Source organism: Mus caroli, chromosome 19 (assembly GCF_900094665.2).
Source record: "Mus caroli chromosome 19, CAROLI_EIJ_v1.1, whole genome shotgun sequence".
Taxonomy (NCBI): Eukaryota; Metazoa; Chordata; class Mammalia; order Rodentia; family Muridae; genus Mus; species Mus caroli.
In genome coordinates, this window is record NC_034588.1 from 57,462,913 (window position 1) to 57,483,369 (window position 20,457).

Here is a 20,457-nt window from a genome sequence, read left to right on the forward strand (position 1 = left end):
GGGGGCCCTGTGTTCCATCCTATAGATGATGTGAGTGAGCATCCACTTCTGTATTTGTCAGGCACTGGGATAGCCTCACACAAGACAGCTATATCAGGGTCCTTTCAGCAAAATCTTGCTGGCATGTGCACCCAATCACAAAAGAAGTCACTTGATATGCACTCACTGTTAAGTGGATATTAGCTCAGAAACTTAGAATACCCAAGATACAATTTGCAAAACACAAGAAAATCAAGAAGAAGGAAGACCAACGTGTGGATACTTCATTCCTCCTTAGAATAGGGAACAAAATACCCATGGAAGGAGTTACAGAGACAAAGTTTGGAGATAAGACGAAAGAATGGACCATACAGAGACTGCCCCACCCGGGGATCCATCCTATAATAAGCCACCAAACGCAGAGTGGCCCTTTTGAACATGATTTTTAAAAAAAAGATGGAGAGGGTCTTTCCCTGCTAGGACCTGTTTTCCCTGGCATTTCCTGATTTGATGATGCAGTTTGGACAGGCTCAGAGCATGAAATGTCAGGCTTATAAGCTGGGATGTCCAGTGATGTTGGTGCTCTCTGGCAGTACAGATAGATGACTAATCCTGTGTTGGATGAAGTCAGTAGAGCATTTTGCTCCTTGTGTTGGGCTAGCATCTGCTCCCCAAGGTGTCCTTCATTTGTCATAATAGGGAAGCTTGTGAAATGCTACCTCCCTTGTTTGCACCTGGAGTGAGTATAAGGGGAGAAATAGCATCTAAAGGCACTAAGCTCTGGGCAGTGGGAAAGACTCAAGTGGACAGGAAAGGGGATAGTGAGCGTGTCTTCTGCTGAGGTAGGGGATGTAGCCTCCCACTGTGGTGGGAGGGACCATCTTCAAATGGAGTCCAAAGGAGATTCCTTGTGTTAGGTTTTCCTTTCTTGTCTTTTATAAATTATGAGACAGGGTCTTACTTTTGAGGCTTGGCTGACTTAGAGATTCCTTTGCCTCAACCCCCAAGTGCTGGAATTATGGGTTTACTCTCAGTACATAGCTATCTCTCTTCCTTGAAGTTATCATCTGCCTGCCATTTTTGGATCCAGATCTGATTGGGGAATTCTAGGCTGTTAACACAAACTTCTGTTTGCTGCTTCAGTTTTCTGGCATGAGTTGTTATAAGTTGATTGAAGCTTTTCCCCACCACTTGCAGGGATATTAGCAGAGAGGTGGTTTCTGGGTTGCTCCCAGCCTTGTGTCATGTGATCTCCCTTGAACCCATTCATTGCAACACCTTCCTTCTCTCTTTAGGTGGCCTCTCAATTCCTGTCCCCATGAGCCCCAGCCTGCATGGGGACCATTATGGAGACAAGGCCTGTCACTCTAGGTGACTTAATCAGTGTGGAAAAACCAGCTGGCATCTTTCTGTTGGTTTTCTGCCTCCCAAAACTAATGCTTCTCAAGTGGTGGTGGCCTGCCATAATCTTGTCAAAGAAAGGCCTTTTGATCCAGGAGTGGGAAGGCCTGTCCCCAAGTGCTCCCAGCTGCCTCCCTGTAGAGCTGTGTGCCCATCTGGCCTCTGCTAGGAGACAGCTGACCTGAGTGTGATGTTATTTTCTTTTATAACATGGCTTTTAGAACCCAGAGCAATAATATTTTCAGCTGGTCACTGAGCCTGATCAGTGAGTCCCAGACCTCTGTCTGGTTAAATAGAACTGCCTTCATAGGTGTATTTTGGGACAGTGCAAATTCAGTGTTCAGAGTGGGATTGAGTTACCACAAATGGTAGACAGCCATTTGTGCAGGGATCTGGCCCTATAAAGCAGTTTGGCTATGTCTGTGTGCCAGACCACAGGGTGAGTCTTCCAGAAACACAGGATGCTCTGCTCCCCCTGGAAAAGCGGGTTGGGGTGGGGTAGGGGGTGGCCTTAGTGTTGAATCTTTGTTTCTTACTAGCTTTGCTATATTTGAAGCTTGGAACCTCAGTGTTTTCCTCTGTATATTGGGAATAGTCATACCTGCTGTGTTGGGCAAGTCTGTCAGCAGTGCTCTTTGTGGAGGGAGGGGGAAAAGGTAGAGAGAGGGGGAAGGAACATGTGTGTACCTATTTGAACGTTAGGGGGATTGTTTGGAATATAGGAGAAGAAAATAACAGGAAGTAGTCAAAAAGAAAGAGCTAACTCCTCTCTTTAAAGCATCTCAAAAAGTCATCATTCAAATCAATTCACCATGAAAGTTTTAGTCGTTCACTCCTCCTTTTGCTGATGAGGAAAAATATGCTATGACCTGATGGCAGAGTGGGAATCAGAGCCTAGTGGGCCACTCCTTACTCTGCTGCTACTGGCTGTGGGGACTTGGGCAAATTCTTTGCCTCTCTGAGTCTCAGTTCTAGCCTATAAAACAAATGGTTGAATTCCTTCTAGAGCTACCACACCCATAGTCCAAATGGTCATAGGCTTCCTGTTTTTACATTGGAGAGTTTTGACTCTTGGCTCTCTCATTAGAAGAGGGGCAAGCAAGGCAAGCAAACTTCCTTGCTTTGGATGGAAATGTGCTGCTCCCTCTGTGGTCCTTCCACATGCTTCCTGGTCCCCTTTTATGTGTTTGTCAGGAGAGTCTTTTGAGAGGCATTAGGGGACCAGAACATAGATCCTGAGCTGTGAGCTGCCTTCAGTTTGGCAAGGAGGGCCTAGTATCTACTGTGCCATTGAATACCTGTAAGAGTATAGATCTGTCTATATTGGTCATTTCCCATGCCTTTTTGGGTTGCACTTTGGTGTTGAGGCCTGACAAATTTTCAGATGGTGGGTTTTGAAGTGGTTAGATACCATCTGCAATTAGTTGATTTGACTTAATGAGAAAGGCAAACTCACTGGGGCTTCTTGTTACTCATAACATCTACTTAGCAAGGGCATTGGATGAGTAAAGTAATAATCCATCTTGGCTCAAAGAAAATGTAAAACTTTTATTTGGGGAGCAGATTCCTTGGATTGACCAGTAACCTGGAGTCCTAACTTTTAATGGTGCCAATAAAGAATTCTGGGTGTGGAGGTCAGAGCCCCAAACATGCCACCTCTGGCTTCATGATTCTGGGCATGTGGCTTTCTACTACTAAAAAGTGTAGAATAGTACCTTCTGACTGTCTGGTTCCTGATCTGTCAAGATTTGATGGATTCAGATTCATGCTCCTACTACCATGAACTTCATGGTGTCTTCTCTACCATGATGAAATGTATTCTTTAAAACTCCAAGCTAGAATAAATCCTTTTTTTTTTTTTTGTTAATTTGCTTCTGAATTTTGTTATGGCAACAAAGAAAGTAACTAAAACAAAAAATTAGCACTGGGAAAAGGGGATCATTACTGTGATAGAGACTTAACTATATGGTTTGTAGGCCTTCAGATATGGTTGACAGAGGGCATGTAGAAGAATTTGGAGCTGCAGGTTAGAATGATATTAGCAGAGCTTCATGGACCATTCAAGTGGGAGATCAGAAGATCCAAATCCTGGTAGAAATGTAGATAGTAAAGGCTATATTCATGGTATCAGAGAGAAGCAAACTCTAGGGGAAATTGGACTAGAAGTTACTCATCACCTTATGATGAGTATGCCTTAGGTTTCAGGGATCTCAGAAAAGATTTTAGACTTTTGAACATTATTGGGACCATAGTAACTAAGAAGACTCTTAAAGTTGGGTTGGATGGATTTTGCTTTATGAGAAAACCTTGAGCCTATGGGGCTAAGGACAGAATGTTTGGTTTGGGTGTCAAATGTTTCTAGTCTCATGTGTTTGAACACTTTGTCCCTAGTATAATGATTCTGATGGTGGTTGTTCTAGAACCTTTGGTATATAGAAGTTAGACCCCGTGGTGCTCTAGAGACAGGTTACACCCTTATTTTACTTTCAGCCTCAGTGTTCTGCTTCCTGATCTAACAAAATGTTGACTAGCCTGGGTCCCCATTCCTGCCGCCATGAACTCCATCATGGCTTCCCCACCATGATGGACTATAACAGTGGTGCTCAACCTTCCTAATGTTTTGATATATTTCCTCATGTTGTGGTGATCCCTAGTTATACAATTACTTTATTGCTACTTCACAACTGTAATTTTGCTACTGTTCAAAATATCTGATATGCGACCCCCCAAAAGAGTTGTGACCCACAGGTTAAAAACCTACCACTTAGCCGGGCGTGGTGGGGCACGCCTTTAATCCCAGCACTTGGGAGGCAGAGGCAGGCGGATTTCTGAGTTCGAGGCCAGCCTGGTCTACAAAGTGAGTTCCAGGACATCCAAGGCTACACAGAGAAACCCTGTCTCGAAAAAAAAAAAAAAAAAAACCCTACCACTTAACATCTTAAACCCATTTTCCCTTAAAATTAAATAAATTTGTAGCAGAAATCTATTGGCCTCATGGTTTCAGAGGTTTCAGTTCATGGGTGGGTGAATCCATTCCTATGGAGGGTAGAATATTTTTGTTGGACTTTGGACACCTTGGCCAGGCCTTCCTTTCTCTGTGTTCACAATTTCCTATCTGATTAAGGAGCGGGTTGGTCAGGTGATTCTCAAGAGATTTCAAGGCTCTATAATTATTCCAACTTCAGCAGCAAAACTGTTATTTTTTTTCCTTCTGTTTTAGGCAGAATATGAAATTACTCCAGATGAAAACCTTAGGGCGAAGGGGAAGGAAATAATGACCAAGTACCTCACTCCAAAGGTAAGAGTCTTCCTAAACTTCTCATTGGGAGGAATGGGAAACCCTGTCTAGGAATGTGGGCAGCCTGACTTACAGGGCTGGTGGCTTCCTGTGGTTTCCAGAGTGCCATAGTTTCCATTTTCACTTAGACATGCCTCAGCCTTACAGAATCAGAAGGAAGTAGATGATCCAGGATAGGACTGGCAAAGGGTAGGAAACCTGGTCCCTTCTAAGGATCTTCTTACTGCCCACATATTTAGACAGGAAGGTAAATGTCTCACTAAAATTGGAGTTGTAAGTGCACAGAAGAAAGGACTCAGTAAGAAGCATTTGTAGTAAGTTCATATGAGGATCATGGCCAGGAATGACCAGGAGGAAGAGGTAGATCAAGCAAATTGGAAGTGGGCCATCAGTGGAAAACTTGAGAGAATGTGGAGGATTTCGAGGTTCTAGCGAATACTCAAGGACAAAAGCCTACCTTGACCTTAATACCTATCCAGTTATTGAAGGAACCAGAATGTCACTGCTCCAAAGGCCAAGGAACCTGAATTTTCTAGTATCTGCTTCATTTTGACACAACATTGTCTTGAGAACAATTGGCCACTGTAAATGGTGATTGAGAGCACTCATCACTACTGTTTTGATCTAGGCTCACGGCACATTGTGGATGAAAGAGTGGAAAGAATGTATTCTAGGGAAGGGTTAGAGTGTTATGTGATATGTTTATAAAAAGATAAAGAGAAAAGGAATATGTTCTATGGAGGTATAGTCAGGTATAGGGGAAGGGGATGTCTCAGCAGGCCCCTGCTGAGGCATCCCTTCTCCCTGAGGGACCAGCCACACAATGGTATAGTATAGAATAGAGTTTATTCAAGGCATTGGGGAGGGGAGTTAAGAGGGTAGTAGAGGCAGAGAAAGGCAAAGAGAGAGAGTAGAAGAGTAGAGGCTGGCCATGAGCACATGGAGGGTAGTGGGGGTGGGGGATGGGAAGAGGGAAGAGTTGAGGGGACAGGGAGTAAAAAGGGAAGAGCAAGAGAGAAGCAAGAGATCGAGGGGAGGGAGGGAGGGAGGGAGGGAGGGAGGGAGGAGGGGAGAAGGGAGGAGGGAGCAAGCAGCCCCTTTTATAGTGGGTCAGGCCTGCCTGGCTGTTGCCAGGTAACTGTGGAGGTGGAGTCCAGACAGAATGCTAACATTAGAGATCACTGTCTTTTAGGCATGACATGGTTGGCATAGTCGTTAGACTCTTGTTTGTTTTGTTTTGTTTTTTTAAGATAGGGTTTTTTCTGTGTAGCCCCAGATGTCCTGGAACTTGCTCTGTAGACTAGACTGGCCTGGAACTCACAGAGATCTTCTTGGCTCTGTCTCTCAAGTGCTGGGATTAAAAGTGTGTGCCCAGCAGTTCTTGGACTCTTGAACTTACATTTGCACTGTAGTTACCTACAGTGCAAATGTAATAAGATTGAGCCCATCATGGATGAGTGTGGGTTCATGGAGTCTTACCTTCTCCCTGAGTATCTAAGCCAATTAATTTTTGTTGAATGAGGGAGAGACACACTCACCCATGTTCCTATAAGCACTTTATTGAAGCTTTTTTGGTGAGGTCATTGGGGAGGATTGTCTTAGAAACACCACCTCCTCTACAACCATACTTTTATGCCTTTTGTTTGTTTTTGGTGACAAAAATCTCAACTATTCCAAGCTAGCCAAGAATTTACTGTGTAGTCTAACCTCAAACATTTTTAAAATTCATTTATTGTGTGTGTGTGTGTGTGTGTGTGTATGTACATGCATGCATGCGCACACACATGTGCTATATGTCATGTGTAGAGGTTAAAGGAGAACTTTAATGAATCAGTTCTCTTTTTCCACCATGTGGAACCTGGCACTCAGATTCAGCACATCAGGCTTGGTGGAAAGTGACTTTATACACTAAATCATCTCACTAACCTTCAAATATTTAATCCTCCTCAGCATCCGACTTTTTAGGGTTATAGACATGTGTAACTATGACCAGTTTTAGTTTCCCCATTGAACTCACCTGGTGCAAGCAATCAATACTAGTGGTGAGAGATATCTTTGTGAGCAATTCCTTACCCACTGGGGCCATTAATCATCTTGTTCAGGCCCCTAGACTGGGGCACAGTTCCTAGATGGATGGCCCAGGTTACTGATAGACTAAGTCACCACACTTGCAGGACAAAGTCCTAGATAGCATTTACTCCCAATATTCAGTATCTGTCTCAAGCAGGTGTGTTCATCCATGACTACAGTTGTCATGGCCATGTTCTTTCTATTCCAGCCAAATGTGTGACCTTTATCATTCTGCTACTCCAAATGCCTACTCAACTATTCTAAGCTAGCCAAGAATTCACTGTGTAGTCTAACCTCAACTGTGGCCACTTCTAACATATAACAGATCTCCTTTTCTTGCTCATACCCTGGCTCTTCCCCTGTATTTCCATCCTAATCATACACTTCTGTTTATGGACAGACCTAGAGGCATCATTTTTCAAAACTGGAAGAATTAATGCTGGTAATATACCTTAAAGTAAAACCTGCTCAGCCTGCTCTGGCCAGTATGTGCTTCCATCTATGAATCTTACATCTGTGAGCCATTGAGTAGCACTACCTCGTCTCATTCCACACATGCTATCCCTGTTAGTATGCAAGTGGTTCATCTTGTTGACACACAGTCATGGCATATGAAGCAGCTGAAAGTGGCTGCATTTCTGGTCTAGCCACCATTAAAACACAGAAAGCACTCTGAGTGTGAACAGATGTCTTAAGTCTAGAAGCTTTTTCAGTGCTTCTAAGGGGAGGAAGTATCCTGAGGGATGATTGTGGCAAAGTTCCCTGGCTGAGTTCCTAGTGTGCCAGGCTTCCAGGTTGCTAATACGGCAGCCATGGCCTGCCAAGATCAAACCTCATGTTACCAGCCCATGGAGTTTTTGCCACTGTATACCAAGGCATCTTCCTACTACAAGTGTACTAGGCCTGATCAATCTCTTCATCTATACTACCAGTGAGGCTGCTACCTACATGTGGCTCTCCAAAACAATGAAAGCTGACGAGTATTTTTGCTTGATATGTCAAGCATTAGTTAAGAGTCCTTGTTATTGCTATAGATACTCTGTCCTGAAGCTGAAGAAGGGGAGGCTTGCCAGCTGTCACCACCCAGGCCACATGGCTAGAAAGTATCAAGGCCAGAACTTGAGCCCAGTCTGGGTGATCCTGGAGTTGTAGATCTTTCACTTGGAGCATCATTTATCAGTCTTCCCATTCAGTGTGCCTCAGCCCTAATCACCTGGTGAGGGTGACCTGTCTCAGTGTATGGGGTCAAAAAGCACTGCAACTGCTCCTCTCACACCTTGCTGCCCTTTCTCTTCCCTCAGTACAGAGTCTTTATCAGAAGACTCATCTGAGCCCTTCAGGTTCCCTACCTCTGTTCATGCTGCCTTGTCTCCTAGAGGCATGAGGCCTAGATTCCCTCATCAGCTCAGATGGTTTTGTAAGTGCCTCAATGCCTGCCAACATTTTTTCCTTAAGTACTCCTCAGTTTCTGAAATTTAAACCACACCATCTGCTGCAGTTCAGGGACCTGGAGAGACCATCCCCTGGGTTGAGTGTTTTCCTACAATAAATTTTGAACTGCCTTCTCAGCCTTTCCTGAAGGAGCTTTTTCAGTGGTGCAGAGACCCTGGTTCAGAATGAACAAAGGGCTGGGTGAGAGCCTGAGCTAGAGGTTGATAGCTTCAATAAAGCCCCAGAGCCAGTGCCCCCCAAACTAAATCATACTTGAACTTTGCTCAAGGTTCAACTCAGGTGCTATCCCCATCCATGTTGATGTACAGCCTCATTGGTCTTTATCCCTGCTATTTTAAGAATGCTGCTCTCTGCTCCATCTCTGTCACTCTTGTGTCTACATTTGTTTGGTTCTAATGCCTCCCAGTGCCTAAGGCCTCCTTTGCCACTAGCCAGTCCATTGCTCTGATTTGGTGCTGAGTAATCTATTCTTTTGTTGGGCTTCTCTGCCTCAATGTGGGATTCTAAGAAACTCAGTTGGTTGATCAGTTGGCTGATTGTAGAAAGTTCTAGAGCCAGTTGAAAATCAATTAAATATTTATGATGGCAGTAGTGTTAGAGATCATACAAGGAAGTTTGTCTCAAGAAGCTGTGAGCCCAGCCAGGGATCCAGGGGAACTTCTAGAAGGTCATGCTATCAAAACAGATCTGAAAAGAGGAGGAAACATGGTGCCCAAAGAAGAGAAAGAAGAACGTTTCATATTCTGTGAGCACCATAGAGCACAGGCATAGATGCAGGCAAAACACTCCTACATATAAAATGAAAATGAAATAAATTATATTAGACCATGTAACCGTCACTTGAAAGTTCTGATTTATTTATATCTTTATCAGTACTTCTTTCTTCCTTTCTCCTTTTTATCCCTTCCACTCCTTACTCTGTGTGTGTGTGTGTGTGTGTGTGTGTGTGTGTGTGTGTACAAATAGAACTAGTGAGACATATTTGTGTTGGTACATTGGATTCTAGAAGTTGATTTTAGGTGTCTTCCAATATTGCTCTCTACCTTATTTTTTGAGACTGAGTCTCTCATTGAACCTAGAGTTCACCATTTTGGCTAGATTGGCTGGCTAACAAGCCGAGATCCTCCTGTCTCTCCTTCCTCATTGCTGGAGTTACAGGGTCCCCATCATACCCAGATTTTATGTGGGTCCTGGAGATCTGAACTTAAGTCCAGATGCTTATGCAGATGCAATAAGTACTTTACCCACTGACCCATCTCCTCAGCCTTCAGGTTTTTTATTTGTCTGTATTTTTTTTCAACCTTAGTGGGTATGAGGTGGTTTCTTGGCATGATTTTGATTTGCATTTCCCTGGTCACTAATAATGTTTCATCTTTTCCTGTGCTTATTGGCCATCTGTATATTTTCTTTGAAAAGGGAGTATTCAAATCCTCTGCCCATTTTTAAAGCTAGTTGTTTGTCTTTTTGCTGTTGACTTGTAAGAGTTCTTTGTATTGTTGGGTTAGGGGTGGAAGCCAAGAAAACTCACTTTAGATATGGAAGCTTAAAAATGAAAGCTTTATTTTTTGAGTGCTTAGGAAGGCAACCAGTTCAGGATCTGAAGTGCATTCGCAAAGGGAGGTTGTACAATATTTTTATAGGATAGGAACACAAATCAAGGGGCAGTGGGGCAGGCTGTTGCATTGACCAATCATATCTTGATACAAGGGGTTAAGTAAGGTAGTTACACTGGTGACTGGACCTTATCGGGATCACCTGGTTTCAGGGGCCTTGATTCAGATTTTGCAGCCAGGTCTCCTCCTGGACTCGGGCCTAGAATTTTAGAATGATAAGAAAACAAAGGAGTGGCAAGCTGCACTTAACTTAGTCAATTAAGTCAAGACAAGCAACACATTTATGACTTGTGTATCTTAGTTTAGATAATAGAATAACAGCATCTTTTTTCTTTATATCCTTTACTGGTTAACAGACAAATATGAAACATCTGAAGTAGCAAGATAGGAGTTGAGTTCTGGGGCATGGGAGAACTGTTTTGACCCTGCCAGCAAGGTGGAACTCATACCTGAGATGGCTGAACTCAGGAAACTATCTCCTAATAGCATGTCCAAGATATAAATCTTGTCTCAACTAAATGTTTTGAAACTATTTTCTCTATTGTGGGCCCTTTCTTTTCACTTTCTTGATAGAATCATTTGAGACATTTATAATATTTTGAAGAAATTCATACTTCATGCCTGCTACTTATTTTCAAATGGCTTGTGCTTGGCTTGCCTTATATGCCTTTCTAAGAAGTCCTATGTTCCTCTGGAAACAGGATGTGTGTAGAGAGAAAATGAGCAAATTGTGGTATACTTGATGTCTCGTAAGCCATTCTTCTTCTGGAGCGCAAAAGCACTGATGTCTGTCAGAAAGATCAGGACCAGGCCTACAGCCTTGTACTGCACTGACTTCTTACAGTTGTGTGGATCTTTCCAGCAACTCTCAGGGCATTCATGCAACCACTTTACAGACCTGGCAGCTGAGGTCTAAAAAGAGAAGCTAGCTCAGGGTGGAGCCCTGGGTAACTTGCCTAAGCAGGGTTATCTATAGGACATTTTGCTGTGGCTCATTTTAATTGAGCTCACAAACCATTGTGCTGGGCCTGCATTATTGAAATCTTAATCACTAAGGCTTGGCAGGTGGCTCCCACTTAAGTTGTAATTTTGCTGAAAAGTATTAGTGGATCTATATGAAACTCAATGCTGGAGCATTGATGCCCCCTGCCCACACATACAATCACTGAACAAAAGCAACTTAGAGGAAAGTGTTTGTGGTTTATGCTTCCAGAGCATAGTCTATCACTGAGGGAAGTTAGAGCAGGAACTTAAGACCTATATGGGGTTCTTCCTAGACAGGAAGGGTGGACAGGTGAGATGAGCAGATTGACATGAACCACTGTAGTATTCCTCTTTGGGATGCTGGGAATGCCCAGCCCAGGTGGTATTTAGAGTTTATTTTTGATCAGAGGTCCTCAGGCAGGATGTTGTTCTCAGTGCCCTATGCCGACATAGGGCTGCCTCTTTGTTTCCATAAACAATGACAGGGTAAAACAGGGAAGTTTGTTCCTGTTATGGGGGAAACAACCCATCAGCCTACTTTTTCACAAAAGAAATTTATCCCTAATGTTTGTTTGCTTCTTTGAGAAAACAGCCACTTGAAAAAAAGAAAAGGAATTATATGAAAAGCAACAGTGATTCCAAGTTTTCTTTCTTCATTTCTTTTTTATTCATTGCACCATCTCAGTGGTACTTTTTTCTACCCCACACATTGCACCAGGATGTTGAGCAAGACACCTCCGGCTGGTTCTCAGCTCTGGCCTGAGGGCAGTCAGCTCCTTGTTGTCAGGATGCATAGTCGACAAGCCCTGCTAACTTCCAAGCCCTGGAGCCTGTGTTAGTAACTTTTGCATCCCTGCCATGCGTCATGCATGGCAGAAACAACTTCAGAGACAAAGGTTTATTTTAGCTCGTGGTTTTAGGGAGTTTCAAAGTTCACACAGCAGGGAAGGCATGGCAAGGCAGCTTCATCTATAGTAGAGAAACCTTGAGGTATATTCTAGTTTCTTTTCTGTTTCTTGATAGAATACTCTTACCAAAAGCAGAGGAAGAAAGGGATTCTTAGGTTTATATTTTGAGGTCCCATCATTGAGGGAAGTTGGGGTGGAAACTCAAGTAGAACTCTTAAACAGAGACCATGGGGGAATACTGCTTTCTGGCTTTCTCTTTAGTTTACTTAGACTCATGACAGCCTACAATCAGCTGCCTAAGGAATGGCACTTACTGCCCATAGTGGGCAGACCCTCCTATATCAATTAACAGTCAAAAAATTCCTCACGTTGTGGAAGACCAGGAAACAGGGAATGCAGGCTGGCACCAAGACATAGGTATAACTTTCAAAGGCTCTTATGACCTACTGTCTTTATCCAGGCTCTACCCTCTAAAACTTCCACAGCCTTCAGAATAGTTATCAAGCTACAAACCAAGCATTCAGAACATTAAACCTTTGAGGACATTTCAGATTCAAACCAGAGCATCATCTTATTTAGTCATCTAAGTGTGGAATTAAGGGAGTGAGTGCAGCACTAGATTCAATACTATGAGCTTTCATAGATCTCATCATGTTTGCAGACCATGAATATACTAATAAGCATTTTTCTTTTGAGTTAAGTCATGTTTTAATTGAATGAGCTAACTGGAAGTAAAGCTCTGAATTGGATGAACCTCTCTTAGTGTGTAGAGATTAGTATGTGTCAGAGGTGAGCTCATGACATACTAACATGCTGTTGAGACTTGCTGCATGAGACTTGAAAGAGAATTGAACAGGATAAACTTTTCCCTGAGTGCCTCAGTGTCATTTGTCACTTTAGTTCTCCTAAAACCATTAATTATCTTTGGAAATGCTCTCTGCTCCCTACCTAATGATGCACTATGGGATGCTGGCTTGATGGTAATTAAAATAGTATGGCCTGGAACAAGGACCAGGTGACAACAACCCTGGTGGAGGTAGTATAGAATCCACTGACCCATTTGTATTAGATATGTTTCCTGTTATTGTGACCAGTTCCTGGTAGAAATAACTTCACGAAGGAAATATTTATTTTGGCTCACTGTTTTAGAGGGTTTTGGTTGATGGTTGCTCAGCTACATGTGTTGGGGCAAGAACATCATGGTGGTGGGAGTATGTAGCTCTTCCCCTCACCTCGTGGTGAACAGGAAGCAACAGGAAGGGACCAGGGAAAGTTATAGCCTGCAAGAAAAACAAAAAAAACCCAAAAAACTCTTAGCATTCAACTTCATCTTACCAGGCCCACCCTCCTACAGTTCCTGCACTTCCTGATAGTCTATTTAAATACTGAATCCACTAGCTGATGAATCCTTAGGTTAGAGCCTTCATGGTCCAATTGTTTCTGGAAAAACCCTCACAAAAACACTTAGAAGTATGCTTTACTGATTTTTCTATGTATTTCTCAATGTTGTCAAGTTGACCTTCAAGATTAGCTATCACACTATCTAACCAACCTGTGATCTCCAGGGCAACCAAGGGCATGGAATTTACTCCCACAAAAGTACTCTGTCCATCCTCTTTGTAGACCTTGGACTCTAACTACTACCCCTAAACCTGGCTTTTCTCCTCCACTGAGATTATTGGTTCTTATCTCCCAGCAACAGGAATGGATCTTCATGCTGATGTCAATGAATATAATGAGCTCAGAGTTCACCTTTGCCTGCCCAGGTGACTGCGTAGGGTGGAAAGGTTGGGGAGCCATATGCCATGCTTTTCAGCTTCTTGCCACAGTACTAGGAGGAAATTTGAGAGTGAAATGATTAGAAAGAATGGTTGAGGATGGGGCTCATGAGGTCCTTTTCTACCCAAGTGCCAAGCAGGCTAAGTTCTGCTTAGCTTCCAGGACCATATGGAAATTTGGCATTTTATGAGTTATGGGATTTCAGACATCTAGCATTCTTCAAGAAGCCCCAGTGTGGGTAGGCCTCTTCCTCTTTCATTTTGGGGGCAACAGAGAGGAAGTCAGAAGGCATTAAGTCATGTTTGTATTCACTAGGTATCCTGAGACAAAAGAAAGGAGCTAATATTATTTATTGGTCAACTACTGCATGCCTGGAGCCTCACATTCCAAATTTTCCCAATACATAAGTATAATTGTCTGAAGTAAAGAGAAATAGGTCTCCCAGATGGGTCATACTTCCCCAAGGAACCTTAAGGCCTATTGAGCAGGGTCATGGCAATATTCCATCTCCTGATTTCTAGTGTATAGATAAAGAAGATCTTTGTCCCACTCCCCAGGTTCTGACTGCAAGAATAGTTAGGGTTTGATGGAACCCATTTTGAAAATTACTGAGTTAAGCCAGGTTATTCATTTCCTACATGAAGAAACTGAGGCCCGAGAAAGACTGTATTTTCTTGGTTACATATCTTGAAAGAGGAGACTGGAATGACTTTTCCAAAACGCTGGGCTAGACATGGATAAATAACATTAAAAGCTACACCCCTTGACTTTGTTTTCATCTTCCATCATAGCTAGCCTGTAGCTGGGGCCCAAATTCCTAGGCTGCTCCTATTTGGGCCAGTAAGTGTCTAAATGCTGAGCCGTGCATAGTATCTGAGCTTATTAGAGGAGGCAGCTGGCACCAAACCATCCACATTTACAAGTTGAATTATTATCTCTTATACTTCCTTACCAAAAGTGGGTTTTCATGTTGGAGATGGGAGGGAAAAAGCATTAATTACTGTACACTACATGGGAGTTTTTGCTTTTAGCTCATTCCAACATCCTTATAATTCTAAATGAAAAATAACAATTGTCTCAATTTTACCCTGGGCCACAATTTTTTTTTTAGTAAAAATGAAGAAGGGAAAACTATAAACAGGAACTCAAATAGATATGGGTCTGAAAATTCCATACAGCACTATTTATAAATAGACTAGAACACAAATGTCCATCAACATATGAATGAATAGGCAAAACACTGCATATATATCCAGTGGCATATTTAATTCCACGAAGTTCTGATATATGCAATAGCATGGATGAAACCTAACATTGAGCTAAGTAAAATATGGCAGATATAACTCATGAGTTAAATACATCTTAAAAATGTGTATGTGTGTGTGTGTGTGTGTGTGTGTACAACCCATGGGAGTCAGTTTACTAATTTTACCATATGGGACCCATCTGGCCAACCCAGAATAGGCAAACTTACAGAAAGTAGACTCAAGTTTTCCAGAGCCTGATAGAAAGATGGAGAGTGAATTAATAGATACTTAATGGGTACAATAAACTGTGCTTAGAGCGACAGTTTTTTAAGAAAAGATGATTGAGAAGGTGAACTCAACAACACTGAATGGTACACTTAAAATGATTAAAGCATCATGTTTATGCTTTGCCATGTAAGAGTAAAAAAGTAAAAAAGTAAGAATGAAATTGGTGTATAACTTTGCTCACTCAGGTCTAGAGTCTGAGGTCTTTCCTCTTTGTAGTCTACTCAGAATTCATCCTAGGACAAAATTGTCTCCTGAATCAGTTTCCTGGGTGTAGCTGGAGTGATGAAGCAAGAGGAATGATCAAGTCTTAAAGTGGGGTGGGGCTAGTGTCCACAGCATATCCATGCTGGTTGGACTCAATCATATATAATTTTCTCACTTCACAGGCTTCCTGCACAGTCCTTTAGAATTGCTATGCCGTTGTCCTTCATTCATATATACCTAATTCCTGAACAGTTTTTTTCTGGAAACAAAATTGTCTTTGTCTGCAGCCTGGTTTCACTTCAGTTTCTCACAGCAAGATGATGCAGGCCCCTTGGGCCCTGTTTCCTTTCTTGTGACCTTTCAGGACAGAAAATTAGACATCCCTTTGATACCTATAGAGCCAGCCCTGCCTCTGACATCCGTTTTTTCTCTGTATTTTTCCTGCTTAGTATTCTGTTTTGGGTATCTGCAGTCAGAGACTAGCCATAGGCTTCCAGGGCATCCCTGCCCCAGCTGCCTTGGGTGGGCAGGACACTGGTCCCAGGAGTACATGTGCTTGTCTGACTCCCTGTATATCCTATCCCAACCCCCATCTTTGGGCTTTGGGCACAGACATGACATCTAATAGGCATAGGAATTCTCATCCCTCCTTTGTCTCTAACATCTATAGATTAATATCTTTACTAGAGAAAAATCTAGCCCACTTTTAGCTGGAGACTAGATGTGAGCTAAGGAACAAGAGAGCAATGAATATTCTAGAAAACATAAACCCAGCTGGCTGTGTTCTCACCTCTTACACACAAAGCCTAAGGGACTCTCCTTTAGGGACATTCTGCACTTCAGCCCATTGGGACCAGAGTGCCAATTGCTAAGAACCCGCTTGTGATGGCATTGACTCATGCAGAACAAAGCTGGCTGGATGTGAACTACAACGAAGAACCCCTTCTGCTCCAGCAGCTTCTCTGGGCTGCAGGCCCCACATTGCAAAGCCTGTGTAAACATTTCTGGTTGCACACTTTGGTTCACAGGTCACAACTGGGGATTATCAAATTGACAGAGCTCAGCTGGCCTCCTATTCCATGTCTGGGCACACTGCATTTTCGTTAATTATCCTCTTTTGCTTCTGACGTAAAGGGTCAAGGTCTGGGTCAGGGTTACTGTGATTTCCTTTTCTTCTCATTAGAGCTATCCAGCTCCCAGCGCCAATGGTTAAATTCCAGTGCTGTTTAAAATGTTCTCTGTCTCTCTTCCTATTGCTCAAGAGTCTTTCATCCTGATTTCTGTGAAGCCACTTGAAAAGCCAAGAAAATGTGATCTCTTGAGCCCCGTGAGTGTTCTCCCTCTGAGACCATGGCTATTTCTCAAGGGTTCTGTGCTTCTACTTTGCTGACCCAAAGGGATACCTGGGTCCCTGTAGCCAAGTCAGTGGGTCTTGCTCCAGGCTCTTCCTTACCTTCACTTTTATCACCTGGGTTCTTGTAGGCTGTCTTATCCTCTGAAAGTTATCCAGAAATATATCAGCTTTGCCTTAAGAGAAAATTGAATTCTTCCAGAATTTTTCTTTCAGTTTTCTCTGAAGACTTCCCAGAGCACAAACACTAGAAATGGAAAGATGAAGGAACCTCTTTATTGCCTTGTTAGTCCATTCATCTTTAGGCATAGTCATATCTTGCCTCAGCTGTACATCACCTGTGTCTGATGAGACCATGTCTGTAGTTATTCCTGGAGACTAAGAGGCTGCCTACAGTTGGCTACCCACACTCCTCATTGGTTTGTAACACTCCTGCTGGCCAAATGAATTGATCTTTAAGTTATTGTGCTGAGTCGTGTGGCATGGATTCTGGATAGACACTCAGGGCGCCAATGGCTGATGGACAGACTTGTCTCAGACCCCAGCTGAAGGAGTGTCTGAATGATCACACAATATCCTTTAACTCTGCTTACTCTTGGCCTAACAGGATCTTCAGCTGTCCTTAGGTTCACCACTCAAGAGTTCACTACTCGGAGTTATTTACCAGAGTGGTGGCCATATGCTTGCATTTTGTTGGAATTGTGGGCCTCATACAAGATGTTGTTACTTTCAAACCAGTGTCAGAGTGTTTCCTATGTGCCATCCCCACCTGTTGTGGGCCATGGGCACAGGTATGGCTGATGTGGTGAGGAGTTGTGGTTGAATTCCTTTTATCTTAGAAGATTGATACTCCTCATTCATCATCAGTGCTCATAGATTAAAATCTTCACTGGAGTTGCTGGGCATGATGACACATAACTTTTATCCCAGCACAGAGACAGGTGAATCTCTGTTGAGGCCAGTCAGTGTTAGTGGCTAGTTTAATAAATGTTTTACAGTTTTTTCCTTAACTCAGCTAGCTCTCAAATAATTGAGACTGGACTATTATATTTATTTTATAAGCTTTAAGGACACAACAACTGAGTATTACTCTATTTTATTCCCCTAAGCTAATCTGGCAACATTTTAACCAAAATCCATAGTCGCATGTTATGGCTTTCTGTGCTTGAGGTATTTTCTCATGAAATCTCCTGGACTCTCTTCCTGTGGCAATTCCTACTTCCCCTCTCTGTTTTCTCTTCCCCTCTCCTGGCTAGTGGAAGTCCTGCCCCATTGTCTCTCTCTCCCTCCCCACCTCCCCGTCCCCCCCTCCCCCTCTCCCTCCCCCCCCCTTTTGATATTGGCTGATCAGCTTTTATTGTCAAGTTAGAGAATAAATGGGGAATAATGTTTACACAAACCTGAAACAGGAGATACTTGGAATAAACGTTACAGTTACCAAGTCGGGATTGCATCAAGATATGGGAACAGAGAAATCAGCAGTTGAATAATACAAGGATAATCTTTACAACACAAAAACATTATGTCTATAGATCTGATCTATATAGCAGGTTCCAGGACAGCCAGAGCTACACAGAACAACCCTGTCTCAAAAACAAAAAACAAACAAAAAAATATTCACTGGAGAAAAACCTAGCACAGTTTCAGACAGAAAGTAGCAAGGTATTATCTTCCAGTTGCTCACTCACCCAATCACATGATACTCTATAGAGCTCAGTCAGACTCTGGGTCTTTGAGATCTTCATGAAATAGAGAGAAAGATGGCAGGTTGAGTTCATCTTCCTAGAGAATTGGAGGCTGCTGAGGCATGAGCTAGGGTCTGGACAGATCTCTGAAGAAGAACCTGTGAGACTGAGCATGAGCAGTCTGTGGTAGGCAAGTAAAAGTCTAGGTTTTGTCGGGGCTGAAGTTTCAAGAATGTTATCAGCTGTGTGTGGTGGTGCACACCTTAGCACCGTGGAGGCTAAGGCAGCAGGAACATCACCATTAGTCCGAGGTCAGCCTGAGCTATAAGCAAGATCCTGTCTCATGGAGCTCGAGAGATGACTAAACTGTTATGAGCACTTGCTGCTCTTGCAGAGGTCCTGAGTTATTTGAGTCCCAGCACCCACACTTGGCACACAACATCCTAACTCTAGTTCCAAGGAATCTGGATGCCCTCTTCTGACTAACACATGATGCACATACGTACAAGCAGTCAAAACATTCATACACATAAGATAAATCTTAAAGATTATGTCTCAGAGGGGAGGGAGGGAGGGAGGAAGGAAGGAAGGAAAATCTTTCTAGAGGGCTAGAAAACATTCATAAAATAAAAATAAATTTATTTTTAAAAAGAGCACATCGTGTACTGAAATACTGAAAATAAAACAAGAAATCATAAAATTCCTGGAACCATCTCTATATACTGAAATTGGTTTGTTTTGTTTTTAAAGAAATCTTGTTTTGTCCATTGAAAGTGGCTTCCCTTTTCCATCTGTAATATTCTGTATTATTCAAACATAATCTGTATATATTCTGTTGTATTGCTGCCTCAGAATAGCAAGTAGAGAGCTCCAAGCTTAAACTTTCTCTACTGCAGGTGCTTCTGATTCTGACTGGAGATCAGAAAAGATCAAAGACACGATGAGCTTCCTAGTGGAGGAAACTTACATTTCTGGGCTTCCTCTGCATGGTTCTAAGACACCATGACAGTGCTCAGGACCCATAGTTGACCTGCTGGGTTGACCTTAGGGTCCCTAAGTAAGGAGAGGAATTGTTCTTGCCATAAACTGGATATGAACTTTAGACCCAGTGTGGAGGGTGCTTCGCTCATGGCTGTACTGATTTCTTTCTCCCCAGTGACCCAGAAAACAAAACCTTTCTTTCTCCTTTGATCTGTTCTTGTTTGGGGCTTGTGGATTGTATCTCCTGCCTGGCCACAGACAGAGAGGAACTGCCCCAGACAGACTTAAGGGCAGGCGGCAGCAGTTCTAACACATGGCTCTAAGGTTTTGATTAAAAAGGTGAAAGAATGCTGTATTTTCTTCCTGTCAGCCAGGCCTTAAATCGGCCCTCCAGCAAGGAAATGCTCTCCATGGTCTGCAGTCCAGTGACTTTCCCTTTGTCTTCTGGTTGTGGTTGGACAGCATGTGCAGTTTTGAGCCAGGAGCCAGGTTGGAATAATTCCTCATCTTACGCTCCTACCACTTTCTGCTCTCCTCACCCAGTTCTTCAGGTCTGGAAAGTGGTAAGGTGGTATTTTCCAGCTGCTCAATGGGGAAATTATTAGAAAGCTGGAGGCAGGGGACCCCCCAATATCATCAAATGGACCCATAAGAGACACAGTAGTACTTGGACTGGGTTGCAAAGTACCTGGACCCAAGAAATGTATCCTAGAAGCAGTACTCCCTAATCTTCACCCCCAAGTATCTGCCTGAAATTCACCCTGACCTTTCATTTAGTTCTGACTGAAATAAATGGCTCAGTTTGTTATTAAAGCAGATGACCAGATGACCCCATGAGGATACTTCTGGTGTCCCAAGAGGGGATTCTTTTTTCCAAAAATGTGATGTCAAACTTGGAACCTAGGACCTTGCAGGTGCTAGGCAAGTACCCTTCCACTGAGTGACTCCTAAATCTAACATGTACGTGTATATACCATTATTTAGCAAGCATATTGAGTACCTCCTGTGTTCTGAACCTCATCCATTTGTTTCAGCAAGCAGAGTGGATAGATCCCAGGTTTGGAGTTGAGGTTCACCTGAATCAAGTGTCAAGTCCGCCATTTCCTGAATATTTGGTCTTGTATGAAACTTATGGAGTATGCCATTTTGGGAGACTGGAGTAAAACTAACCTGCTTTCCCCCCAGCTCTCAACGTCTCAGCATACATGTCTATGACC

At 42.9% G+C, this 20,457-nt stretch overlaps 1 protein-coding gene across 1 annotated transcript in view; it reads left to right on the plus strand.

The window, feature by feature from the left end:
- The window catches only part of Grk5 (G protein-coupled receptor kinase 5), a 198,959-nt gene that overhangs the window by 143,776 nt on the left and 34,726 nt on the right, over positions 1-20,457 (plus strand). The window contains exon 4 of the mRNA XM_021152022.2: positions 4,601-4,678. Within this exon, the coding sequence (XP_021007681.1) occupies positions 4,601-4,678 (78 nt within the window). The remainder of the gene's footprint in view (positions 1-4,600; positions 4,679-20,457) is intronic.